The 27,022-nt window shown below is 40.5% G+C and overlaps 1 protein-coding gene across 1 annotated transcript in view; it reads right to left on the bottom strand.

The window, feature by feature from the left end:
• Positions 1–5,761: 5,761 nt before the first annotated feature.
• The window catches only part of LOC119900261 (tensin-3-like), a 50,703-nt gene continuing 29,442 nt past the window's right edge, over positions 5,762–27,022 (bottom strand). Inside the window, 11 exon segments of the mRNA XM_038715057.1 lie at positions 5,762–6,992; positions 7,886–7,915; positions 8,288–8,356; positions 8,438–8,606; positions 8,814–8,891; positions 9,653–9,730; positions 10,810–10,902; positions 11,197–11,328; positions 11,475–11,558; positions 12,266–12,729; positions 13,999–14,137. Coding sequence (XP_038570985.1) covers positions 6,851–6,992; positions 7,886–7,915; positions 8,288–8,356; positions 8,438–8,606; positions 8,814–8,891; positions 9,653–9,730; positions 10,810–10,902; positions 11,197–11,328; positions 11,475–11,558; positions 12,266–12,729; positions 13,999–14,137 — 1,478 coding nt within the window. The 3' untranslated portion in view covers positions 5,762–6,850.

Raw genomic sequence — 27,022 nt, 5'->3', positions numbered from 1 at the left:
GTTCTGACTGAGGAGGTGAACATCATTTCTCAGCATGCGCTGCACTCATGTAATAATGTTCCTGGATTGTAGAGGGAGGTGGTTGGCGTTGGAGGCTTCAGGAGGCAGTTAGATGCCTTTTATCCCTTTGTGTCCCCCTCCATTGAGTGACAGGAGAGATGTGGAGCAGCAAGCGCAGATACTGGAGACTCTCTACACTCGTGCCTGTTGTGCAGCCATCCCAAACAACCCTGTTCTATTTGTCTGCCCTTCTCATTTTATCTCTTACTCTCACCCTCTGCACCTCCACCCTATGTGTATTTATTTATTTCTTGCAATTTTCCTTTCTTCAATAATGAGTTCATTGATTTTATTTATTGATTTGACTCCTCTGTCTTGGTCTGTCTTTTTTATGCTCTGCTTTCTTTCCTTAACAACACACAGAAAGAAATCCGGGTCATGCCATCCAAAAACTGACGATGTTGAGATGCTGAATGAGAATACTGATGGGGCAAGTAAGAAGAAAAGAAAGAGGAAGAGAAAGGTGGATGCAGAGGGCCAAACAGGACAAGCAGCATGTATCTTTCTCCACAGGAGACACACGGTGACTCACTACTTTGTTCCCACATTCTGTAAAGTTTTTCTTCTGTTAGGTGCACAGAAGAAGCCAAATAAAGGACAGGAAATAAAAGAGAAAAGGACAAAGAATGAGGCTGAAACTGAAGATGGAAAAAAACATTGTTGAAACGTGAACCAGAGGTACGTGAGGTCTGATAAAACACTGTAGAGAAAGGCAGGAAACAGCACAAAGAGACAAACACAAAAACCATTCCACTGACTTTCCTCACACAAAACAAAACTCACACAGCACGCTAACATGTGAATTGTGTAATCCTAAAGGAAAATTACAGCTAATTCCAACTATGGCCTTATTTTTTAAGTTTTGTTCCATCATTTCTATCAGTTATGATAACATTATACTCAAATCTGAAAAACACAAGTAGTGTGTGCACAACTACAGTAACTACAGCAAGTCAAAGATACACCAGAAACTGGGTCATTAGACTGTCATAGATGTTCACGACAGAGTTTGGGTCGCAATCTTTCACCTTCATATTCTCTTCCCTATAAGTTTGACTAACCATGGGTTTGTCCTGGCATTTTAGCGATGTTGTCATGTCCCCTTAGAAATGAACAAGAGACACTCGACAAATGTAAGTCTAATAATCACTTTATATCTTTGAGCTCTTTGTTTGGTCTCTACCAACTCCTGAGATAAATTAGCTGTAAATGATCCACTGTGTTCACAAGTTGCTAACTGTCTGCTTTTTGGTGGGTTTTTAAGAAAGCCAACTGCTGCTGGAAACTTGTTTGTACCCAAACAGTAAAGTTGTGTGCCATATAACTAAACTAAATACACCATAGAGCTGTGTCTGTGCTAATTCTCTGTTGATTATAACAGTTTTAAGGAGGCAAGATATATGTTAAGATGCGTCTGTCTCTATACACGTGTTTGTACAGCTGAACGCACACTGAATCAGCAAAAATTGAGTCATTGCATTTAATTAGTGATGCAATGGCATGAGAGCCAGCCGACACACACACACACACACACACACACACACACACACACAATAATCCCTCCCTCATTAGGTGTATTGTGGGGATGCTGATGTAATGCAAGTTAATCTGTTGGCCTCTGGTTGGCTCGGTGGCCCAGCGGGAGCTCTTTGTGTGGGACGTTAACCCGGCCCCGCCCCCTGGAGACAGGTTCATTAAGACTGACGCTGATACCCAAGTACCCAGTCCTTTTGTGTGTGTGTGTCTGTGTGTGTGTGTGTGTGTGTGTTTGTGCGCATTTGTGTGTGTGGAACAGTGCGTTTCTGTCAGTTATAGCAGAGACAGTGCAATAAAGAGACTGGACATAAAGGCACTGCTTTCTCAGCATGTGCTTGAGAGCACGTAGGCCAGCAATCTTGATTGGCGTGCAAGTGTGTGTGCGTGTGTAATTCACAGAATAGGCATTTCTGTGTGTGAACTTTGTGAATGTGAACCACTCTTACAAACTTTGTGAGTCTCTAATGCCTCAGTGTATTAGAACCATATTTCTGTGGTGCGTTTATGTTTCGCTGTTGCTGGAAGTGTCAAACGGTCCAACACATAAATCTAAAACAAGCTGTTTCTCTGTGATGTTGAGTAACACTGATTTCCTGTCATACAAGTCTATTTGTGGGTTGAGGTAAAATATGAATGGGAGGGTAAGGGGTTGGTTACCAATAGGGGTCAGTGATATATTAGTTGAGAAACTGTTAAAAAAACCACACAGGGATGTCTTTTACTAAGTAGTCCTGAGATTTTAAAGGAAGAGCTACTTAAATACCACTGTCAAAACAGTATAGATTCAAAATGGCATGGTTTAACTGGAAAGGTAGAAATGGCATAACCTCTTAAAAAGATTGGAAAAATCATCTTATTCCACTATGTGTGAGAGATAATATACATATTTTACATATGAACATATATGTGTTTAAATATTCAAATGGAAATGTTCAAATAGTCAAATTGAAATATTCTAGATGTATTGTTAATTTTTAGTTAATGCAGTTACGTCAAACGATAGAGAAAAAATATTTAAGCATTTTTTAAATATGCTTAAATAAATAAATAGCAATTCATTTTAAGCTGAGTCTTTTAGGTTTATGTAACTAATTTTTTTCTTTTGAAAAGACTTTAAAAACATTAAACTTAAAACATTAAAACTTAAAAAGTTTACTTAACCCTAAGAGTGGAAAAGTGGAAAAAGTACTGAGGAAAAGTAGCACAGTGTAACAAAACTCCATTACAAGCCCTGCATTCAAAATGTTACTTTAAAAAAGTAGCCTACCAGCAAAATCAAGTGAAATAGGGGGAAAAAATCCTATGAAACATAATGGAGAAGATGTACACACTATATAAAATAGAAATATTTAAGTAAAGTACTTCAAAACTCTACCTAAGTAGACAACAGTACTGGAGTAAATGTGTGTCTCACCTTTGATAGATAGCATACATTTTTCAAGAAGCAACAGTACAGAAAAACTTCTACCGCTATATCATCATATCACTAAAAGCTAACAAATAAACAGAAAATCACAAATTTTGTTTGGGTGGTCACAGTCAGTCCTGCAGGCTGTGTCCCTCCAGCCCACCAAATTAAAAATAGGAGAAGGATTATTTGTGGTCTGGTGGGGTTTTAGTGTGTGAGATGGAGTGTGTGTTTGCTCCCATGTGCAACCAGAGCAGCGGCAGCGTACTTAGCATGGGCTTTAAATAGCTAACTCAAATAAAGTGAGAGGAGGCCGGGGATCAGAGGCTGAGAGGGACTCTGTGAGGGAGGCATTCCTGAACGGAAGCTGGCCTTTGGATTTCCAAACAGCATTCGGAGCGAGCAATGCCAGGAATGTGATGTCGTCCGGCAGAGGCTGTGAAAACCGCCCGGCCACCAGGTGCTGGTGGGTCGCCTGACAGGAAGTGCAGCAGGAAGTGCAAGCAGAGGTCCGGCTAGGGGACAAAATGGCGGCAGGTGACTCAGCAGAGAGGACAGCAGCCAAACTGAAGGTTGCTACTGTGGAAGCAGAGCTTCTATCAACCCTGAAAATCTCTGAATTGCTGAAAAGGGAAGACGACTCCCCCTCCGAAAGAGCCTCTTTCTCATCGACTAACTGCTCTTCTGCACTTTGCCTCCTTTTTTACACACTGTGTTAAATTTCTATTCTTTCTCGTCCTTTTTACCTTTTGACGGCCTTCTTTGTGTGCAGGCTGTGGGAAAGTCTCCCGTAATGGTGAGGTCATCCACCACCGACAACCCCCCAACACCACCACCACCACCACCACTTCCATCACCCCCACCCCCCACACAGACACACACACTATCATTACACACACCCCCCTACTCTTCATGCTGTCCATCTTTCTCCAGGCCAGGCAAGACTGCAGGACTGTGATGTGTCCCCACGACTCTGTCCCACTTCCAGTTCCTCACCTCCCTCCACAGAGACCAGGAACCTGAATAGAGCCTCATTCAAAACTGGTATCGGCTGATCTGGCCTCTTAAAGTCTCAACCAACACAGAGAGGCTGGAGACAGACAGATCAGCAGATCTTTGAGGTACCAGGAGGCCCGTCAGGTATTTAAATCACCTTTTTCTGTCATGTGTACACCCTCATATGCTCTCTTTCTCTTTCTTAAACACACACACAAGCTTGGACACACTTTGACATTGCCAAGTTTATTTAAGAGGGTGGTTCTTCCTGTATGTGTGGACGTGCTCAGCATCTGCTTCGTGGTATAAAACTGCTGTGATTATAAAAGGAAGAGAGGAAACAAAACTAAAACACAGAGAAACTGGGTATATATATGAATACCATCATGTTCTGTGCATTTAGTGTGTTCTCAACTCATCCATACTTGGATTCAGTATGCAGTGTGAAATTTGGTGGCTGATTACTGCCACCTATTGGCAAAACTATACACTACAACTTTAGATCTTAAAGGGTCAGTTCACCCCAAATCATAAAACACCTCTAGTCACTCACCTGTAGTGCTACTTTTCCTAGAAGTCTTCACCCCAAACAGACACTTTATTTGTGGTGCACAGAGTGAAATGGACTAGTTTTCTGACTTACTGTCAACAAATCCAACAAAAACCAACAATAAATGAATCTCCAAACAAGTACTGTGTCTGATGTATCTTCCTCTGTGCCATAGAGCTCCATTGCTGTCTTACCATGAACACACACAGTAGTTTATTTTGACATATTCTCACACACTGTCCTGCTGCTCCAAATACTCAGTTGAGCACCACATGTGGATTCTTCTGCCGCTGAAAATGCATTATTTCCTACTGTTTGAGTAACATTTGTTAAAAACTACAGTGAGCAGCTGTTTTAGGAAAATGATGAGACATATATTTTTTAGATGAAACTATATATTTGTGACCTGATTTTAAAGAAGTAGGCTACATCCTTAGGAGGCCACAGTGCCAGACACAGTGACAGACTAACACTGTCACGACCCCCCGGCCGTGACCCTGGCCCCCTAGATGGTATGTATGTGAATGTATTAGTTGCATTCTTTTGCCCTTTTGGTGTGCCTGCTGTGTGCTTGGTGTGTTTTTGTTTGGTGTCTGTCTCTGTGTTCTGCTCTCCCCCTCATGCTCTGGATGCTGCTGGTGGGCGTGGTCGCTGGTAGTCCTACCGGCACACCGGGGCTCATCACACCACTCAAGTGCACCTGTTCTACATCCTGCAATCAGCTCACCCATTTAAGCCAGACCAACCTTCCAGTCCTCACCGGATCATTGAATCATCTAGTATGAGTACACGCCAGCCAACTAGAACCAGAACTCAATAAGTTCAACTTATTGAAGTACCTGTTGCTCGTTTTTTTCCCCTGTTCCAACCTCAGACCATCAGCCCAGCGGCCGGACACAGTTCTGCCTACCAGCACCGCGAAATCCAGAGCACAGGAACCCGGATCCCCCCAGTCCCCTCTCAGTTTTTTGTTGACAAAAAATACAAAATAACACCAGCACAGTCCTTTAAAAATGAACTACCAATGTATCTTTTCAGAAACTTCAGTGTGAACAGTTTTCATTATGTATGAGCACCATCAACAAAATGCCTTTTTTCCCTTTATAAATCAACATTTAACAACTGACCACAACAATACACCATGGGCTAATAAAACACAGAACGATATGCATTGGTCAATACCACTGGAAGCAAGTAAGAAAATGTTTTTCTTTATGGGATTGGTGCACCAAAGCTTTAATAAGATGATGGAATTAGAGATGTTCCTTGGCAACTGATCAACGATCATTTACAAATCAGCACAAGATTACTTTGATGACTAGAGGAAGCTGTGAATGGAAAAAAATACTGTAATGAAATAAAAGTTTGACATTTATCATAGTGACTGTATTTCATCTCTTATTAGGGAAAATCAAAATGACTTTTTCATGGCACAATAACTATACATAAATCCGTATTACTGTGTTACTGTAAAAGGAACATATTAGCATTTATATTAGTAATACAACAAATATACAAGGGGGCAGCTTATGTGCTGCAGTATCCTACTGTGTAAAAATACTATATCATATTCTTCCCTCAACAATATGTGACATAATTGTATACATACTGAGGTACACTGCCTTTAATCCTAATGTACAGTATGTGTTAATATACAAAACTATTTGACAAGTATATTTAGGAAAAAGAAAGACTTTTACACATCTGTAAAAAAAGGGATAAATACTATAAACACAACACAATATATCCACCTTAAGGACAAGGCAACCACATTACTGGCTTTGTCATGAGACAGTATGATTGGTTTTGTTAAATTGGCCTGTGGTTTGCACAGAAGTGATGTTGATCTGATTTACAGGGAATTATAGTCATACTTAAAAATATGTGTTTACGTGCAAAATATAAATATGTTATATCTGTCAGCTGTGACTGCCAGCCCCAACAAAATTCAGTGTAATATAGTACATACATAGCAAGCCTGAAGATGCAGGTCAGAGAAGGTAGTCAAAATGTGACAAAATCTCTGATTCTCATGCGAAAACCTCTGGAGAAAAAGTGTCTCTGATTTTACACAACTTTACACAAATGCTCTTAAAAGTAGTCACAGCCTCCTGCTGGTGAGTTTTTCTTTATACTTATATACAACCTCTGGTGGCGACATCCTGCAGTGCAGTCAGTACAAAAGTTTATTCCGCAGGATGGATCAACAGCACCAGGTGCTGGAGTGTGCAGGTTCATATTTTTTGTTGGAAGTTGATTCCCAGTCCAGGTTCTTCACTCTGCAGTGAGTTTCTTTTTCCTTACTTTTTGTGTGACCCGATCATGACTTTTGAGACGAAGTTGACAATAGCGCTCGCCGGCTGCTCAGGGTCGTGTTCGGCAAACAGATGGCACAGATTTTCAGTCTCACTCTGAGATTTCCTGGCTACAAATCCAAAGATCCTGGAAGAAATGGACAAAGACAAACATGAAAATACATGCAAGAGCTCAGTATTCAGTGTCTCACTTAAAGTGATACTGCACCCAAAATCTGTCCTTTGAGTAGCAAACAGACTCTTTGTAGGCTTGAAGTGTCACTAAAAGGGTTGTTTGTTTGTTGTTTTGTTTTGTGACAGAAAAGCATACTCTGAAACCACTCCATTGCCTATCCATTTTCTCAGTATGTTGACAACATGTATTTTAGCTGAAGTACAGCAAAATGTTCTATACCTCAATAAAGAAAATGCAGAGTTTTCATGTGTCCTGCTGGCCTAGGCAAATATCAACTTCCCCCATTCAAAATTTACCAGGTACCTTTACTGCATTTCAATCTCCATCATGCTCTCTAATGCCCCAGAATTATTACAGATATTTGGAGTTTTTAAGTTTTTAAACTTTTCTATGAATGGAAACTTTAAATGGCAACATAGGAATTAATTGTACTTGACATGAATTCAAGCTAATCACGGCTGTACCTCATGAAGAAAGAAATTCTTTTACAACCACTTTTGAACTGTGCAGGGGGAGAGTGTATTTAAAGACATGGAGAAAAACATTAAGGCCACCTAAACAAGACACAGTCTGGCTCTTGAGATCCTGGGTTCTGAACCTCTGTATGTCACATTATCAAACAAAGACATATTTATTTTTTTAATTATGTAATGGTGATACTTATTGCATCTGCTGTTCACATGTTAGTTCTTTCTTCCTACAACCGCCAAATAGACTTATCAGGCTTATCAGTGTGACTGAAGATGTAGTTCACATACACAACTTTTTCAGTTCTTAACTAAGAAGAAATGCAAACTTATACATCAGAACAAGGTGAAGACATACAGTAAATAAAAGGGACTTACTTTGCAGTAGAACCACTGCCTCTTGTCCATCTGTTTGGGACAGAACAACATAAGAAAGTTATCAAACTGTTATTGGCCCTCAAATGTACTGTATATATTTATATGTCACATATAAAAATTAAAAATACATTAAACATAAAAAAGCCAGTCTCTATTCTGATTCGGCAACAATGTCTTTTATTCAACAATCTCGCAATAATTAAAATATCCAGTATATAAATCCAATACAAAAATATCTTCTCATCACTATCATCTTTAATTTTGCTTTTATTAAAATAACGTGTTAAGGGAATTGTGAAGAATCGGTGGAGACGTGCTCTTTTTGGTGCTTTCTGTGAGAATATATATGAATAATGACAATAGTCTTATTTCAGTTCATGAATATGAAGCCATGATACTCACTTCCGGCCCTGTGGGTCGAGAGAACAGAAGATGACGGTGTTGACAGCGTAGTGTCTCCTGAAGAACAACCTGCAGGAACAGAGACAGTCTGTATGAGCATGTGGATTCAGATCTGTATCTGCACATGTTTGGACATATGTGAACACTCACTTCCTTTGGTTGTCAGTGAGCGTGATCCCCTGTGCCGACACTTTAAAATGGACGACAGTGGATGCTGGCGGAGGGTCCTTGGAGAGCGTAAGGGTGGTCGCCTTCTGAACCGCCTGCTGTCCCGTCAGAGACTCCAGCTCCACAGAGCCCAGGTACCACACGTTACATGCTGCAGTAACACAAACAGACACACATTCATTTTATTCACTGACACAGAACCAAGTTTTATGTGTGTGTCGTAGCTGTTGAAGTTTTAAAACTCATGCAGGTTGTGTGTAAATATTACATGAATGTTCTGCACAGACACACAATTCACACAAACACATATATCTCATCTCTGTATCTCATGTGTATATACGTGGTGTCTTTCTCATACCTGCTCCCTGTTTGAGGAGCTCAGCTGCAGAGTTTGTTGCTGTCTGTGCAGGCGAGTCATTCAGCTCCTCCACTGGGTCTGCAAGAAAAAACACAGACAAGAGTGTACTGACCAGGAAACACACAAAGTGCATCTGCGCACTGTCCAGTTGCCTGCAAACGATGCATTTGTACAAGGCATGCACACACGTGCGCAACCACACTTGCATATAAGGCTGGGAACTGCTTATATATTCAAATTTTTTGGGTTGTTAGCAACATTTTTAATACTAATGATCTCTGATGGGCAACAACAGCAATATTATATAGCTGTCTTATATTATACTTAAAATAACTAGGTGTAAGAAAATGTTATTTCAAAAAAAACCTAAAACTTCTCAAATGCGTTAGTAGTCGTAGTTTAAAAGCACCATAAATAAACTTAAGTTGAAGTTGATAAATTCCTAACACAAGCGCCTGTTCAAGACCTTTGTCTAAAAGAGTATAAAATTAACATCAAGCAATAATTCAATATAGTTCAATGTAAAGAATTGATTTGTCTTTACTTATAATAGAGACCAAATGCAAAAGAATAAAAACATCACCAAGGATTTAGTGGCAATTTGGGAACAATTTCTGATGCTCAAAAGACGACAAAAGGTGATAATTCAGGTTTGATATCCAGCTTTACTTTACTTCTGAAACTGTTTCATGCCTAAAGTACAGACCCTAAAATCATGTCTTAACCTTCAAAAAGCAGTCTCCACCCATGAGATATAAAAACAAGAAACACACACATCCACGGGTTAAGCTACAAGGTAAATTCACACACACACACACACACACACACACACAGTTTACCTTTGTCAGGCAGGATGAGTTTACAGGGCAGAGCCAGAGGGGTGATGGAGTGCTGACACACCAGAGCTGTGAGACTTCCTGTCAGCAAAATAGGAATATACATGCATGTTGAAGATTTTACAAAAAGCCTCGCTCCCCAGACTGAATGAATTGTGTGAAGAATAAAGGAGCCAGCTGCACCTCACCATACTAAGCAGTAGAGGGTGTCAGAGGAAACGCATTGTAATCCTGGGACACCGTGCTTTAAAAACCTCAGCAGATTAACGGATGGATTTAAGGAAGCAAAAAAGCTCACTGGACTGATTTATAGTGCTGATGACAACAGTTCAAATGTCAGCTCAGCTTTAATGTGTTGTGCTTTATTGCACCAATAGTACAGCAGGCCTGGCCTTGGGTTGATGGACAGCACTAGTCCTTTACTATCACCTTTAGTGTTACTGTTTAGGGGAAATATTGTTCTTTTTACTCTTTAACATTAATCAGTAATGCTTCATTATACAGGTCATTAACTTCCTTACTTATAAAATAACGCACCATTTATCTGACAGCAGCATTAACTACTCCCCTCGCAGTTAAACAGTTAGCCTTTGATACTCCTGGAGCAGCTTCAACATTAGAATACTGCTTAAACAGAGTATAAAGCAACCGTTTTACTTTTAAATTTTTCACTTGGGTGACAGGCAAGCCAGTGTAATAACCATGTGTACTAGACTGACAAAGTGTATCAGTGTTTTATTCTAAATAATTCTCTGAGAAGGTGATACGATTGTACTGTGAGACAAGCGAAGTTTGGAAACCCGTCACAGATTTTGTTACACTACTCATAACGAGCAGGACTTCTTTATGGCAATATTGGATCATCCATCTGATGAACTTGATTTGTCAGGTATTCAATTTACTGGATTAGTCAAAAAGAGACATTGCCAACCCCTTATTTGATCCATAAGTAGTTTCTCAAATGAATTACTAGACAATGTTCAATATCATGATGCCCATGTCCACATAACAATATAAAATTCAATACATTGTGATGCAAGATGTTAACCATCTCAATACTCAACACTGTTTTAGAAACTTTTAGTCTTATATAATGGATAAATCAGCAGCAAAAATGTGAGAAATCATCTAAAACACTCGATAAAGTTTTATTTTCTCACCAAAATACGGCTCGTTGGGGCACCCTTTAAGACGAACTCCTTTCTGTGTGCACTCTATCAGGAAGTGTCTCACCAGCTCACTGGACAGGTCCCCTAGCACAGAGACACAGACAAAAAGTCAGTATATTTTAGTATAGTAGCTTAGTATCAGCATGGAACTTTTAGGAAATTTAAATATGACAAAAAATATATATAAAAAAACATTAAATCATCAATATATCAGTTGCTCAGACATTTGTTATTCAGTTGCTCAAAAATTGATTGCAGAGAAAAAACTTCACAAATCTGCTTTAGTAAATCACACTGTATAACACACAAAACATCACTGAACATATGAATTACTCATATGGTTGCAGTGCTGGACTAACACAGGACTTTGTCAGCTACCTTTCTTACTCTGTTGTAACACAGACGGAGGGGGTGTGGCCACCTTCATGGCCAATCCATATGCCCCACGAAATGAATGACTGTCTCTGACAATGAATGAGCCCGGCTCTTTGTCCTTTAGCATTATGATGGCTGTTCAACAGAGGGAGGAAACACATATAAGCTAAAGTTAGAATCATCATGTTCATATTGTATAAGGTGCAAACACACTTTGCACAAGGGAGTATTATCTGCTTGGAAGTGGCTGCTAGACTCTCCTGTCCAAGACCAATATTTACCTTGGTCTCTGGAAATGTCAGGCTTGTACCAGAACTTGGAGGTGTCCTGAACAAACTTCACAGTGTCCTGCTTACTGCTAAAGTCTGCAAGACACAGATTAAGACTCTATGTTTAGGTTTCAGATTGGCAAAGGCGTAAATATGACAAGACAGCAAATATGACAGCCAAAAGGAAGTGAGACTTGTAAAAGGGCCAGTACACCCAAATGACAAAACATTGTATTATCACTTTATTCATCTCTAACAGTGTGCTGAGATTTTTTGAGATATTCTTGTCTGAAATGTCTGTTCTCACACCAATACATATACTGACGTGAATATAATTCTGTTTGTGGTTCTGAAAGCATACATGTTTAAAAAGTAAATTTAGCAGCAATGTTCCAATTACTATAATCCTTGCTGCAAGCAATTTTCATCAGTTAAATTAGATTATTAACGAAATACAATTTTTATTTTACCCTAAAATGCAAAAACACATTTCTTAAGGTAGCAAAGTAAAATGACTTGTTTTGCCCCTGTGACTGATTGATTATTCTGTGCTCGATCATGAATGTTTTGAGGGACTGACTCAGGTTGAGTGATAAAATATTATATAAACGACACCTCCAACTGTTAGTGATAAAAGTCTGTGAGATGTGGTTGGAAGTTCCTGAAAAAGTGAAATTGGTCAATGCAATTTGTGTTAGCTAACCATTTATAAGAGGCAGATAGATCACAATAAATGTTTTAATGCCACAGAGAGAGACAGAAAGATAAACCTCATGGGACTGGAACAATCTGGGACAGTATACCTGCTCCAGGCGACTGGGCCCCGCTGAGTCCTCTAAGGGGGTCAGGGGTCATGGGGGATGAGAATGGGATGCTGAGACTGCTGCCACTGTGAGGGCTGGAAAATCCACTTAGAGAAGGGGAGCGGGAACCAAGCTCTCCACTCTCACCCACTCTCTTTTTGTCAGGCAGCATTGGAGGGAGGCCCCCGTCTCCCACAAGGTTCAGACTCCCGAGGCCATCCATGGCCTCCAGCAGGCTGTGCTCCAGGCCCCCGTTCCCTAACAACAACGAAGACAAGTCTGTGCTGTCTGTATCACTGCGGGCCCCAAGACCTCCACTCATGCCTCTCAGAGCCCCCCGGGGAGAGCTGTGGGCATTGGGAGTGCTGAGGGAGAGAGGAGGTGAGGGTTGGGGGGGATACGGGGAGTACGGGGAGTTCAGGGAGTTTGGAGTCCGGTCGTGCCACACAGGTGGAGGCGTGGAGCTGCAGAAGAAAAACATGGTCCAGATAATTAATAGTCACGTAAATATTTTCAAATGGAAGCATTCAAACTCTACCTTAGAAGACATTAGAACTAAAAATGTATGAACAGTGAAGTATTTATGAAAGAGCCATATATATTTTTGCGTGTGTTGGGTGCAGAACTCCAGCGGGCCAGTAGGACCTGTCTGCTTTGTGTCAAACGTAATTTAAGCAGGGACCTTTGCACAGGTGACAGGGTTTGCTGGATGGAGGGGAGCACCCACTACGCTGGGTGAGCTGTACAGTGTTGAGTGAGAAAGTTAAGGATTCAAAGGATGTTTGTGGACTGCATATTGTAGTATTGTACTTACTTGAGGACACTAGTAGTAGGCAGCTAGATGAGTGCATCAATTAGATGCCTGTCTATGCAACCCCAAGGGCTTTAAGTGTAAACGTACACACTACAACATACATGAAGTATAACAGCCTAACTTAAAAATAAAAGTTATTCCATAAGTTGATATTTTACTTTGCAGTGCAGTAGCAGTAGTGGTTGTACTGAAACTCTGAGGACAGCAAGCTGTTCCAAAGGATTCTCTTTTTGTGTCATAAAGCTATTTTCCTTTGTGCTGCACAGCAATTAAACAGATTTCCTGCAGAAATTCAACCCTCAAGAGTAGTCGGCATGAAAAAGTCGGCTAAAATCAAGGAGGTTCTGCACCTTTTGGATTTTTTGAGTGAGTAATATGATTAATCATATCTTTGTTTGGGTATTTTGTAGAAGCCTAGGAAATCACTTGCTGTCAGTCGTGACTTCAACAAGTAAAAAGACATTCCTAGTGGTCTGCAAAGAGAAGCTTTAAAAATACAAAGACGCAGAGGTGGAAATAGTAGTAATTGAAGGAGTGAACACTTGTTTCTCTGCTATCCCTCTAATTTGGACAAAAGTCTGTAATAACACCTGACTGACAAAGTGTGCCTCCATCAGAGCTACAGGAAACATTTCTTAACACATACATTAGGACTGTATCTGATGTGTCTTGTCAGAAACTGCGAGAGAGAAGATTCCCTCTTTCACATGTTAAGGGTTTGAAACAAAACCACACAGACACCTGAAAATGTTGTCAAATATAAACTTGTCCAGAAGTTTCACATTAATGTCTTAATCAATGACTTCTATTCCAAGAAGGCTGATGCTTTAGGTAGAACATATGCGTACAATTTTGATTTGACAATAATTTATGATATACATGGCATACTAACAAAACTGTTAGCAACATGTGTTCGTACCTGTCTGTGTGTGGGATGGGGCTGTCTGATGACACCGAGCACATGGAACCAAAGATCCTCTGACAGGAAGCAGACGTGACCGACACTCCCTCTGAGGAGCCGCCGGCGTGGTTCATACCGTCCAGGAAACTCCGGGAATCTGACAAAAAAAGATAAAACAATGTCAATCCTCATTTACTACATAGCTCTCAAATTCTAACCAGACATACTGTCTGGTTAGAATTCCCCAGGATGTGACATTGTTCCGTAAACTATAATAACTGCCTACTTATTACTACAAACAGGTACTTATTTGCAAACACAATCCTTGACACCTTATTCTTCCACAGTCTCATGTCAACTTCTATAATCATTAGCATTCTCTCATAATATCAGTACAAAATTGTAGCCCTTTATTCTCATTATCTCTGATTTACTTTCTCCAAAAGTGGCAAAAATCTTCTTGTGAGTGTGTTTGTTTTAGCAAAATAAAAAGATGAAAAATCTAATTTGAATATCCTTCCCATTTCATGAGTTTATATAATTTACATCTAATAATACAGTGTTTTAATGTGTCGCCTCAAAGGCATAAAAGAGGGATTTCCTGTTAGTTTCAGTAATATGGTCAGATGTCACTTCATAAAAACAATAATCCAGTCTGCCTGTATATATGTGTGTCATATGTAGTTTAATTAGAATTTTTACAATGATTTTCTACATTAATCTTTCCTTTGTTTTTTTGTTTTTGTTTACAAAAATCTGAATTATTAGGAAATAGTTTCACTTACTTGGTGAGAGAGTTAGATAAAAAGATTGATACCACTCTCATGTGTGTACATTAAATACAAAGCTAAAGCCAGCGGTTAGGCTAACTTAGCCTAAAGGCTGAAAGCAGGGGGAAACAGCTTACCTGGCTCTCTCCAAATGTGAAAAATCTCTTGCAAAACACCGCTAAAGCTCACTTAACACTTTGTGTCTTGTGTGGTTACAGATTTTAATAAACATACAATGAGGCCAAGCTAGCTTCCAGTGGTAATGCTAAGTTAGCCTACATGCAGCAGTAGACTACTCTATATCATTAAGGTCATGCCAGTAAAGCAAGTTTCACTGTAAATTTCAGCGTAGCAGAGACTGACAGCGTACAATAGAAGCAGACATGTGTGAGGGCACTCCAAACATCCCGACATGACATCCTGACATTCTGACAACACAGTGTGTCATTCAGCAAACATGAGGGCAGGCCTCCTCAGGCCACAGACAGGCCTGTGAAGTACGATGAGTCACCATGTAAAGAGTCAGTCATTATAAAGAGCTCCTTGTTTCAGGCAGTCTGGCACCCCATACACCCCTTCCTCCCCCCCCCTCCACTCTTCCGCTCCTTCCCTTAATTCAAGTGCTCTGTAATGGAGGATTTTGGCCTCAATGTCCAGCTTTGTTTGTGATCATACTGGACAAGCTACATCATCTCAAGTGGATTATATAATCACATGTGTGCTGTTGATGAAATTTGACAATGCTCGAGTGTATGCATGATGCACCTGTAACACAAACATACTGTACATACACAATTATAAAGCAGAAGAATTTATAGTACTATCTGAAAGTTTGAAGAGGGACCACTAAGCAGTGCCGGCAAAGTGAACTGTCCTCTCAGTGAGTGAAAGGAAGGGGTGGAAAATACATTTACTCAGTAAGTGCTGTATGTAGTGAAGTTACTTATTACTTGAGTTACATCCTTACTTGAGTATTTCCATTTTTATACTTTTACTGTACTACAGGGGAGAACAGTGTACTTTTTGTTTCACTACATTTATTAAATGCTTTGTATTTGTATAGACAAATACAGAGCATGTGTTGCTAAACTACCCAACAGTTTACAGCATAAGGAAAGTAGCACCACATTGTCGACTCCTACATTAAAATGTTGTTTCCATGGTCATGCTTGTATTACAACATACTGTTTGCCTGCATAATGCACATAAACACTGAAAGGATGCATTCTACTTGACACGTATGTTTACTTTTGGTATTTAAATACATTTTCAAGAATTTAAAAAAAGGTTCACTTACTAGTATTTTACTGATAACCCCAAAGTGCCCCAGAAGCCCCAAATTCACTGTGTGTAAACTGATTTTTGATAATTTAATTACTTAATTAAACAACTCATTTATTACACAATCATGTAAGTAAAATGTAAATTTCCTCTGTTAGTTTAAGCTTTTACGTGTAATGGAGCAGGTTTACATTGTGGTCTTGCTACTTCATTGAAGTAATGGATCTGCACAACTGGTCAAGGTTTTCGGGTTTAATATGACTTTCCCATGGTGGGATGTCTCCCACACAAATGTATATAGTGTCGACATTATGTATGGTGTATCAGATGTCCATAAGTGAGACCGTACTGGCAGCTGCTGTGAACAGGACTCATTAAACATACTAAAAGTTTAGTTTTGTATGTCCAGTGTCTGTATGTCAGATCATCAATGTGTGTAATGTAACGTTTCTTGCTGTCTAAAGTTAAAGTTCTTTCTGTGCAATACAAACTTCAATGATAACCGAGTTGTCCTTTTGATATTCAAAGAAAGCTGCTTTTAGCTAAAAAAAAACACAAAACAAATAATAATGAACAAATTAGTTTAAATGATCTTGAACGCAACCTGCATAGTGTAGTTCTAAGCTGTCTCCAAAGAGTCACATTTTACAGATGCGAAAGTTTGATGATTATGATTAATAACAGAAATCTCAGACTGTTGCATTTTAAAAGGTTGGCCAACAGTTTCACCTTTATCTAGGATTTTATACTATGGTGTTATATCCAACATGCTTCCAAACATTACTCTTCAGATGGTTTGGTGCTATGTGATACCCCCATAAGGGTCTCTGATATACCTCACAGGCAGTCGCTCAACTTGAACTCTTAGGGGTTAAAGGTCAAGAACACAGAGTAGCTTATGTTGTGTATGCCAATAATTAGACATAAACCTCTCATCACTGACAGAGAGACTTACTCATGCACAGCTCAGAAAATGTAGATAACTAAGGATGTTGTTGCTGATCGAAGAAAATAAACACAAACACAAACTGAGGGGAATGCACTGAGGGCAGCAGGATTCCTCAAACATTCCCACAGTCCCTGTCAGTGAAACTCTCTCGGGATGATTCCCAGAAAGCAGCCGAGCTTCGTCTCACTCTGTTCCCACGGCTGATTCTCCTCGCTGTGGTTTGTCACATCTGCCACTCTGCTGCTCATCCCAGCTCATCCCGTTAATTACAGAACAGCCCAAATTGTGGCAACACCGACTGACCCCATCCTGACCTCTGACCTCAGACCTCAGACCAGACTCTGCTCTGTAGGGCTCCACTGGTCGTTATTAACACACCTTTCACCCCCCTGTATCCACGCTTCACAGTATCCATAGCTACTCATGTGCATGTAGACATGGGTTAATAAAGAAACCCAGAGACAAGACTGAGAGAAAGAACATTCTGTGCCCAGTGTGAAATAGACAGAAGTACATCCTAATACCAAGAATATAAAGGAATCAATCATGAGTATTTGAGTTCAACATATTTTATTTGGACTTGCACTCTCTCTCAAAACAAACGATCTGGTATTGGACCTCAATACTTATAAGTTCCTAAAGCAAATGTGTCCATGGCAATAGCGAAAGCTGGCTTCGAATACAGTATAATCTGAATAAACTAAATTTTCCTTCTTTTTCTTCTGAATCATGAATCACAAGTACTTGGACTTTTTCATTCCTCATGCATTTTTTTATGCACATCAATAGCATTTAGTTTAGTAGACAACCTCTAAAACTTTACAATTTATTGTTTTCTAAAAGTTTGGAGTGCATTTCCCCTTGAGTTTTTTTCAACTGTGTTTTTCTATCCACTGTTTTCTCCTCACTTGTGCAGCTCTGAGTGAACACAAAGACTCTTCAGTGTGGGTCGAACCGTGCAAAACCAATTCCAGATGGCACGGACCCATGTGGGCATGACTGCCAACCTCCACCAGCCAATAGACCTGCCCCCCCGCTCCCCCTGATCACAGTGACGGTTTATGCCTCATGCTAAAACTGAGTGCATTCCTTCATGCTTGCTGTGGAGGTAATCCCATTAATCAATACAACTAGAGGGAGGTTATCTGGAGTAAAATATGTCTCTTCATATTTCGCACCTCTGACCACGCTGGCTGCATAAGCGGGATGGTATGAAAGGCAAAGCAGAGATTTACAGAGAAATGCAAAAAGATGAAACACATACAGCTGTCACATGTTCGGTTTAGCTAAAGAGTTTGTGTATTGTGTTGTGACAAAAAAAGTTCTCCTTGTCTTTCTTTATCTCTTCCACTCACGCATCCAAACATTTAGCAGCTTCGCAGTAGACAGTAGGGTGAGCCTACACACATGCATAAGTACAATGATGCACATAGAGTTATGCAGGACAATAGTGGGTTTGCAAACTCCCTGCTGACCACAGGAATGTGAGTGCACATTGTATGCACACACACACACACACACACATACACACACACAGACTGAGGCTGATAGGTCTGAAGGTCCACGGCATGTTACAGCTGTTCACAGACTGCAGCTTCTCAGGGCTATGAAGGGAAATGAACGAAAAGACAGCTGCTGTGATCCTGAGGCCAGCTGAAAGTCTATTATATTGAGCAATAATTAAAAAGCCAAAAAAGACCCTGTGAGGGGCAGATCATGCTGAACTCTGATGGTCTGATAATACCTGCTAACTTACTGTATTAGATTCTGAGAGGGAGCTTAATTCACAGCTCTGTGAACTTGCTTGATTGGATGATTTATCAAGTTGACGCCAGACATGATGAACTGACTACGACTACAAAGATTTTGGAATGTTTGATATTTTAAAATCAGATATTAAGAATTAAAAAGAGGAAAAATAACCCCGTGACCTGAGCCCAGATAAGTGGATGAAGATGGATGGAAAGAGGAAAAATAGTACATTTCCAGGATTAGGGAAGTTTGAGTAACAAACTTTGAGGACGACTGTAGGAAGTTGAGAACAATATTATTAGGCATAGCAGTAAAGAGGAGGTGTCAAACCTTCCACTCAGTTCACCTTTTTGCAAATTTCAGGTGTGTAAAGCCAGTGCATAATGGAGACACCTTCACCTACTTCCACCAACTGTATCTGTCTGCTGTTTGGTGCTGGTAGTGTGCAGTGGGTTTGTTGAGAGGGCTGAAATATGCATTAAATGTACATTAAGACCAAAACTATGGGCTAAAAGAGACTTCAAAGTGCAGTAGAGCTGCAGAGTTTGTAATAATTCTCTGTGAGTTTGTCCCTGTGTGTGACATCTTTCCCACACCAGGTAGTTATTTGATTAATTGGTAATGCAATATTAATTAGTAGAGCTTTAAGAATTCTTGAGTGATTTCTGCCTGGGCATGCAGCTCTCTGCTTGGTATCACTTAGCAGTGCAACAGAATATGATCAGCTGCCCTCCCTCATTCAGTAAAAATCAATCAACCTCAGACCCTGCTGAGTCTTCCCTCCTCCTCCTCCTGTTCAGAGGCACTGAGTTGTCTGAGCAGAGCATTTTTCTGTAGAGGACAAACTTGTAGGCGGTTGTCTGTAAATCAGATTCCTCTGCTCCTTCCCGGGTGTTTGGACGGAGAGCTTTATCGACTCAGTGAAGAGGCAGAGGAGAGGCCAAGTTACGTGCCATCAGGAGAGGGAGTGAAGAATAATAGCACTACAAACAAGTGGAGGGAGAGAAACAGGGTGAAGGTAACGGTAAACGGTACGGTCATCAAGCTGCCACTGGTTTCTTCTCAAAGACAGTTTGACTTAGAAAGAACGTCTGATTCTTTTCATTCATCACACAGCCTGGATCAGACACGGGGATATGTGGTGATGATATGAATATCAATGTCTTTCATGAATTAAGAAAATCTGCAAAAAATGTCCCAGATATTTGATCATGTTTTGAAGTTGAAGTGAAATTCCTCAGACTTTGAACATCTGGGGAAGTGATCATGGATCATAAGTAGTTCTCCTGGTGGGTCCATACATGCCGTTGGTTATAACATGCCACCGTGTTGCAGGAAGCTCTTTCTAACTTGTTGTGTCTTTACATGCGAGGCTGTATCAAATTTTTGACCACAAAATTTGGTTTTGTTGTCATGGCTGCTTTATGAGCCTCTTGAGTGATTATCAACCTTAAACCTGTACGGCTAAAAAATCAACGTCCTCTTGTCGATTTTTGATGGTCGGTTTGAATGGATTGTTTCAAGTAGTTAGGTTTGACAGAAGAATTGTTAACCCTAGCAGACAGCTATTTCTTTCCCTTTAAAATGTTTCTAGTGATTAAGGGTTTCTTATGCTGTACAAATTGTAAAGCCTGCTAAGGCAAAATTTGTGATAAGTGCTATCGGGCTACATGAATGAAATTGACTTGACTAGCCACACTACAGTGTAACAAGCATCCCTCTCTCCATCTAACAAGTATTTTCCTTTGTCAGATGTCTCCATGACTGCCTCAAGCTCTACAAAACTATAGAAAACTCTGAGTCTGTTGAGGAATGATGCTGCAAATGAGTGGATGAACTCTAAGTTGACAACTCTGGGTCCTCTGAGGCCAGTTGTTGATCACACAGCCTCCTCATTCATTTTAGTAAGACCACTGTGTTAGAAAAACACAGTCCAGTAACATATGCAAAGCAGTCCGGTCAAAAAGTTAAACTTTTGCCACCGTGCTAGCCAGATCTCTCAATCAACACCCACATACCCGATTAATTCAGAAATCCAAACAGGCCTGGTGTTGTGCTCACTGACGGCTGGAGAAACAGTTGTCCAATCAGAGCTTTAGAGGTGGGATTAAGAATGTAATTTTCCGCATTGCTTGCTAACTACTGAACCTATTGTAGCCATGAGAAGTTGTGACAGAAAAATGGCAACAAGCAAGGTTAAGATCAAAATGGATGTACAGGTCAACAAAATGAATAACTCTCAAGTAGACATTTCTCAGTCCTCATAAATATTCATCAAATCTTCTTGGAAACATGTTAATTTATGTTAATGTTAAATTAATCAACTCGTACCACAGCTTCCATGTCAACATAAATTGACATCAGCATGAAAAATGTGTCCCTTGCCAGGGCAAAAGAAAAGAAAACAACCTCCCAACAATAAATCAACTAAAATGAACACAATGTCAGGCTGAATGAAAGAAGGGAACTGCATCAGGGCACCACAGCACAGTGAACACCGTCCATTGGCTAATCATGGTGCACATTTCAAGTATCACTGTGCTGACCATTCACAGGTGTGGATGTTGGTTTTGTTTTCACTTTCCAGAGACCCCAGCTGTGTCTGCCATCTCATAAGCCTACAAACTGATCTGAATGGCCTTGTGCTGTCTGAGCATTGATGCTGTGGTGCGTCTCACACAGGCTGGACTTGTGACAACACAGACCTCTTGTTGATTAATGCTGTGGTCTCTGCTCCCTGAACTGGCCTTCTGTCCACTGTGTTGTCAACATTTTCCATCCTTTGTGGTTTAAATTTTTCTGCCTCTTAGCCCCCAATTTCCTGCAGTCCCGTGAAAGCCAAATGTTTCTCACACAGCCGGAGTCTTTACAGTGTCTCAGAACAACACTCATCAATAACTTTGTCCCTGAGTAAATTTTCAGTTTTCTCCAAACTCACATGTGGCAGCTACTGTCTTCAATCTGCTTTCAACACAGTCCAAAAAATTGTGTTGTGTTTGGTGCTGCATGTGCATTATCGATTAATGTGCCAGTGTTTGGTCTATAATATTTCATAAAATAGATAGAAATGCTAAACACAGTTTGGTAACAGTTCCTTTTACGGGTTTTGTAATCACCTAATATTTTCGCAATATAATAATTTAGACTATCAATAGTTCCAATTTACACAATTATTTCTAGGAACTTCTGTGGAACTTATAGGTAAATTTGGTAGCCAGTTTGCTTAGGTCCAAGATATTGCTGGATTTGTCAGACAACGAGAACAAAAAGCAGCAAATTCTCACAAATAAGAAGCTACAACTAGAGAATGTCGGACTTCAAGGTATTGTGGCTTAATAAATAACTTATATGCTGATAATATTGGTCAACTTATTACTTAACTAATTGTGTCAATGCTTTTTTATGTCATTTGTTAACATGTAAGTGTTAAGAGTGCCTTGTAAGAGTGCAATCAAGATCAACTCAGTTTGTTCATTGCTGTTCTTCATTAATCCAGTTTCAACACATGTGGAAATTATGTGCTTGGTTTCCAAAGTTCCTTTTGCATGAAACTACTGCAAACGTTTGAAACTAGTTAACTTGTGGCTCAGCAAGATGTTGTTTTATCATGTATGATCTCTGGGAGCAATAAGCACCCCGACAAAAATTTGAATCTTCAAAGACTTTTCAGTTCAGCCCAGGTCAGTAGTGCAAAAAAAGGGGGAAAACAGCCTCCCTCGGTTAACCACCAATACATCAGACGTCCATGACTCCATGATGGAGGTGAAAATAGCCTTTAACAGGATGAGATCATGAACACAGCAGTGGAACAAACCGTCTCATCATACCACCAAGTATGAGACGTCAGAGGGGCTGCAGATGCTGCTGTCCAGAACACAGGATCAGCAACAAAAACAGACAAAAGTGTTTTCATGATCTAAAAAGACAGATAGATGAAGTTTGGAGGAGGTTCGTTTGGAGAAGAGAAAAAGGCATCTGAAATACCAGAAGCTGTCTGCAAATACCAGCGGCCTGGAGGAGAGAGAGGAAGTGTTTCTGTGCATGTGTCCCCTCCTTAAAATTCCCTGGAGTGACGGAGGCAGAGATAACACAGTATAAACAAGAGAGAGAATAAGCAGAAAGCAGAGAGGAAAAGGTCAGGTGAGAGAAGGAGAAAGAGTAAAGAATGCAAGGAGGAAGGGTGTAAATGAAAAGGGTGAGTTTAGGATGTTTTTACACACGTGAATAAAATCATTCAATCACACGCACTCTTTCCAACTTTCTGACACATGCACATGCACGTACGTACCGAGAGACGCAGTCATGATGTGACACTCACTGAAGTATCCCGCTATTTGCTGTTTTTCCTGTCTACACCAAACTTTAGGATCACTCCTTCACCTTCCTGCTCCCAAGTCTCTATCTCTCTCTGGTATGTTCTCCCTCCCAGTGTGAATGAAACCAGAATCTCCTCCTCTCTCTTTCACTTCAGTCTGCTGAAAAGCAATCTGAGCCTGACTCACTGAAGCTTTTTTCTTTTTTCAGGGGCTGGATCGTTTCGCCACCATGCCCAATTCCTTTTGTCCCCCAGATGGGAAAATAAGCTCCCCGTTTGTTCCTGGCTTGTTGTGACACCGCTCGACTTCTGGGTTTGTGTCGAGGGAGGGACGAGAGGTAGAGAATTCCTCCCCCCTCCCCTCCATGCATGTCTCCATACCCTTTCTCCCACCCTCCCTCCTCTTCCTCTCACTGACCACTGAGCATTGTTCTTGCTGGGCCACTGCGAGCACTTTCCCCCAATCAGAATGGATTCCAGTGGTGTCAGAGGTCATATGTGCCCTTTTATGGACCAGAGAGAGGAGGTGGTGGTGGTGGTGAGGTGGTGGCTGGTGGTCGGGTGGGTGATCTGGGGGTTTCTATGGCCTCTCTGTCAGGGCATGTGTGTCCACTCCCACCATCTGCTCGCCACAAACACAGAGACAAAGGCATGCAGACACAAACTAGCTGTGTCTCCTGCCATGTGTCTAATCTTAGCACATCATAAATTACAACATAAAGGTCTTGATTGAATTGTGTTGAGTTTACTTTTGTTTCAGTGGAAGCATGTGCCTTATTTTAACCCTCTGTGTCACAGGAAATGAGCTGGAATGGACATCAGCTCTGTCCATCTGTGACGCTCATCAGTTTAAAAACCCAAGTCTGCGTTTATGGAACTACAGGCCACTGCCACAAATTGTACTGAACTAAACCAAAACTTTTAACAGCATCTTACAGTAAGTTGTTCTAGTATTGGTCTTTGTATTAAATGAATAATTCAACATTTTAGGAAATATGTTTATTCACTTTAATGTCAAGAGTTCAATTCGAAGAACTACATCTGCCTGTTCAATGCAATGGAGCGAAGAGCTGGTTAGCATTGATTAGCATCAAGACTAGAAACAGCTAGCCTGGCTCTGTCCAATGGTAATAAAATCTGCTAACCAAGCACCTCTAAAGCTCCCTGATTAGCACGTTTATGTTGTTTGTGTAAAACCGAAGCACATAACTGCTAGGTGAATTGCGTAACCTTCAAACAGAGACAAGCTAGCTGTTTCCCCCTGCTTCAAGTCTTAGGCTAAGCTAATTGGCTTTCGACTCTATAGACGCTTTCATCAGACGCGTTGCCAAGTTGATGTCCAGCCCGAAGTCAACTTCTGTTCTGTTTGTTTATTACTGGGTTTGTGTTTACTGGCTAATATGGTGAGTGATATCCAGTACAGTGTTTCCCATAAATTAATTTATTTGTGGTGGCCCACCACATTATCAGCGCTGACCGCCACATATTGATTTCCATTTTGGGATGGGAAAACTTGTATATGATTGCAGCACATATTTACTCAGCACCTCCTCTCACTCGCTCCCCCCACCTCTCTCTCCCGCAAACAAATTGACAGCGGACCAGTCTGCGTATTGAATGGTTAGTATCATGACCACCGCTGCACAAATGCGTCCAACGTCAGTGTCGGAGATGCCAACAATGAATGTATCCTACTAACGTCAAAGCCTAATATCTCCATTGTTGTCCAAAATCAACACTGGGTGACATGTTCCTTCATCATGGTCCCCAAAAAAGACACTATTTCCCACTATTTGTTTGTTAAAACTATAGTGACCAGCTGTTTTAAAAATCTCCCAATGGGTTGGGGCCACACGCAAGTTAGGGAAGTCAGAAAGTATCGAGAGAGACAAACACATTTATGTTTTTTGGTCTTTTCATGGTATTAAATGTCAATAAGAAAAATATTGCCAGCTGATCCAATGAACTGCATCATCTTGGATTTAGCTGTCTAATTCTGGATCATAATTATTTGTGCCCCTCAAATCTGCTGACCAATCACTGCTCTTCATTCTACACTCTGTTGAAATCAAAGTATCCGTGCCTTTATTTGTTGATTATTTATATGTATTTACCCAATTATATTTATCATTTTTCAGCACATTTGTTGTTTTTAAATGCAATAAATAAATTCACTTATAACATAATGAAAGTGTCTTACTGATGAAAAGCGTTTATGTGATCATGGTACAAAGGTCAGTTTTCTTGAATTACTGATGTAAACAAACCTTTAAGGATCAGACTATGAATGAGTTGCTGTGTAATGTTTATTTGTCTGTCCTAGACCTGTCAATAAATTTTACAGCAACAGCAGCTTTCACTCATTTTGTTTACATTTGGATCATTAAGTGTGCCTTTAAGTGATCCACTCCACATGGTTGTTGGCTATAAGGCTATGAAAAATCTCTCTGCACAAAACCTGTTCAGGGTCAACAATGGCACTTGAAACTGACATGTCATTCATCACTGAAAACAAATCCAATCATCTGACAGAGAAGGAGAAGTTTCTTTGGGCCCGCTGCCCTCTCTGTCCACTCCCCCATACTTTCTCCTGACCTTTGACCCCTGAGACTCAGACAGTAAAGTGTTTGTCTGAACGGACCATCTGCCTCTTCCTAACCTCAGCTTTTAACAACATCTACATTCCTCTGGCTGAAACCTGCTTCCGTTTGTAGAGGGCTTCTGGATACATCACTGTTTATTTTGATTGGCCACAAGTACACAAAGGAAACGTTATTACATAATATTTTAGAGCTGCGCTTTGCCATCAGAAGGAAATGAAAGTACAGACAGGACAGAGTTCACTTTTGGGTTGATGCATGGTGATGACTTTGCAAAGGCTAAAGTACGAAAAAGATGTAAAGAATTCACAAATATGTTGCCATTAGCGAAAACCTTGCATAATGTTAAGTGTGTTGATTTCTGTGTTTCTGCCTTTTAACTGATGTCTTTGACATTTTAGGTTCATGAAATCCTTTTAAAACAAAAAAAAACATTAAGTCGAAACCACATTGACTTCAAGCTGTTTCCCCCTTCTTCCAGCCTTTATGTTTAGCTTATCTAATGTTGCTAACTGCTGTCTATCTCTTTTCTCAGAGAGAAGCAAATAAAGGTTTTTTCTAAAATGTGAAACCAGTCTTTTTCGTGGTGTAATTTACTCTTCTACCAAAGGTAACTCAGTTTAAATCCAGACTAAAGGGCCGTGGGTGGCTCAGTTGGTAGAGTGCGCACCCCATGTACAGGGCTGAGCCCTTGCTGCAGCGGCCCAGGCTTCGAGACCACCCTGTGGCCCTTTGCTGTGTATCCTCCAAGCGGGAAGCTTCCTGTCGGCAAACTGATGCGAACGCGGAAGTCCCTTAAACTATCGAGTGGGACTTCTATCGAACGGCCAGCAGGGTGCGACTCTTCTGGTTGCAAAAAGAAGTCCCACTCCATTAGAAATAATGGGAAAAGGACCCTACTTCTCATCTGAATAATTACCCCAGTAAACACTTTCCTAATGAGTTTATGGTCTCAGTCGCTAGTTTCAGGTCTTCTTCTAGCTAAGCAAGCGAACTAGACTATCGGCCAAACTCGAGACTTCAAAATGGCAGTCCACAAACCAACAGGTGACGTCACGATGACTACGTCCACTTCTATATACAGTCTATGGTGTCCTCCCCTCTCTCTCCCCCGTTTCCAGACACTATCCACTATCCTATCACTCTCAAATAAAGCCCCCCAAAAATAATCCAGACTAATGAATTTTAACCTAATATCTAGACTTTTTTTTGTACCTCAAATCACATAATTAATACCTCAGTGGAATTCTTTACTTCTGTAAATATCTGTTGATTAAAATAGGATCTTACACAAAAACCAGCACGCACAACATACCAGGATCCCAGATTGCCCAGTGTGATTAGCCCGGTGATAACACAGTGGGAACTCTCCTTT

The sequence above is a fragment of the Micropterus salmoides genome, unplaced genomic scaffold (genome assembly GCF_014851395.1).
Source record: "Micropterus salmoides isolate LMB-PRFRI ecotype aquatic unplaced genomic scaffold, ASM1485139v1 Ms_hic_scaffold_13, whole genome shotgun sequence".
Lineage (NCBI taxonomy): Eukaryota > Metazoa > Chordata > Actinopteri > Centrarchiformes > Centrarchidae > Micropterus > Micropterus salmoides.
This window is presented reverse-complemented; position numbering and strand designations above follow the sequence as displayed.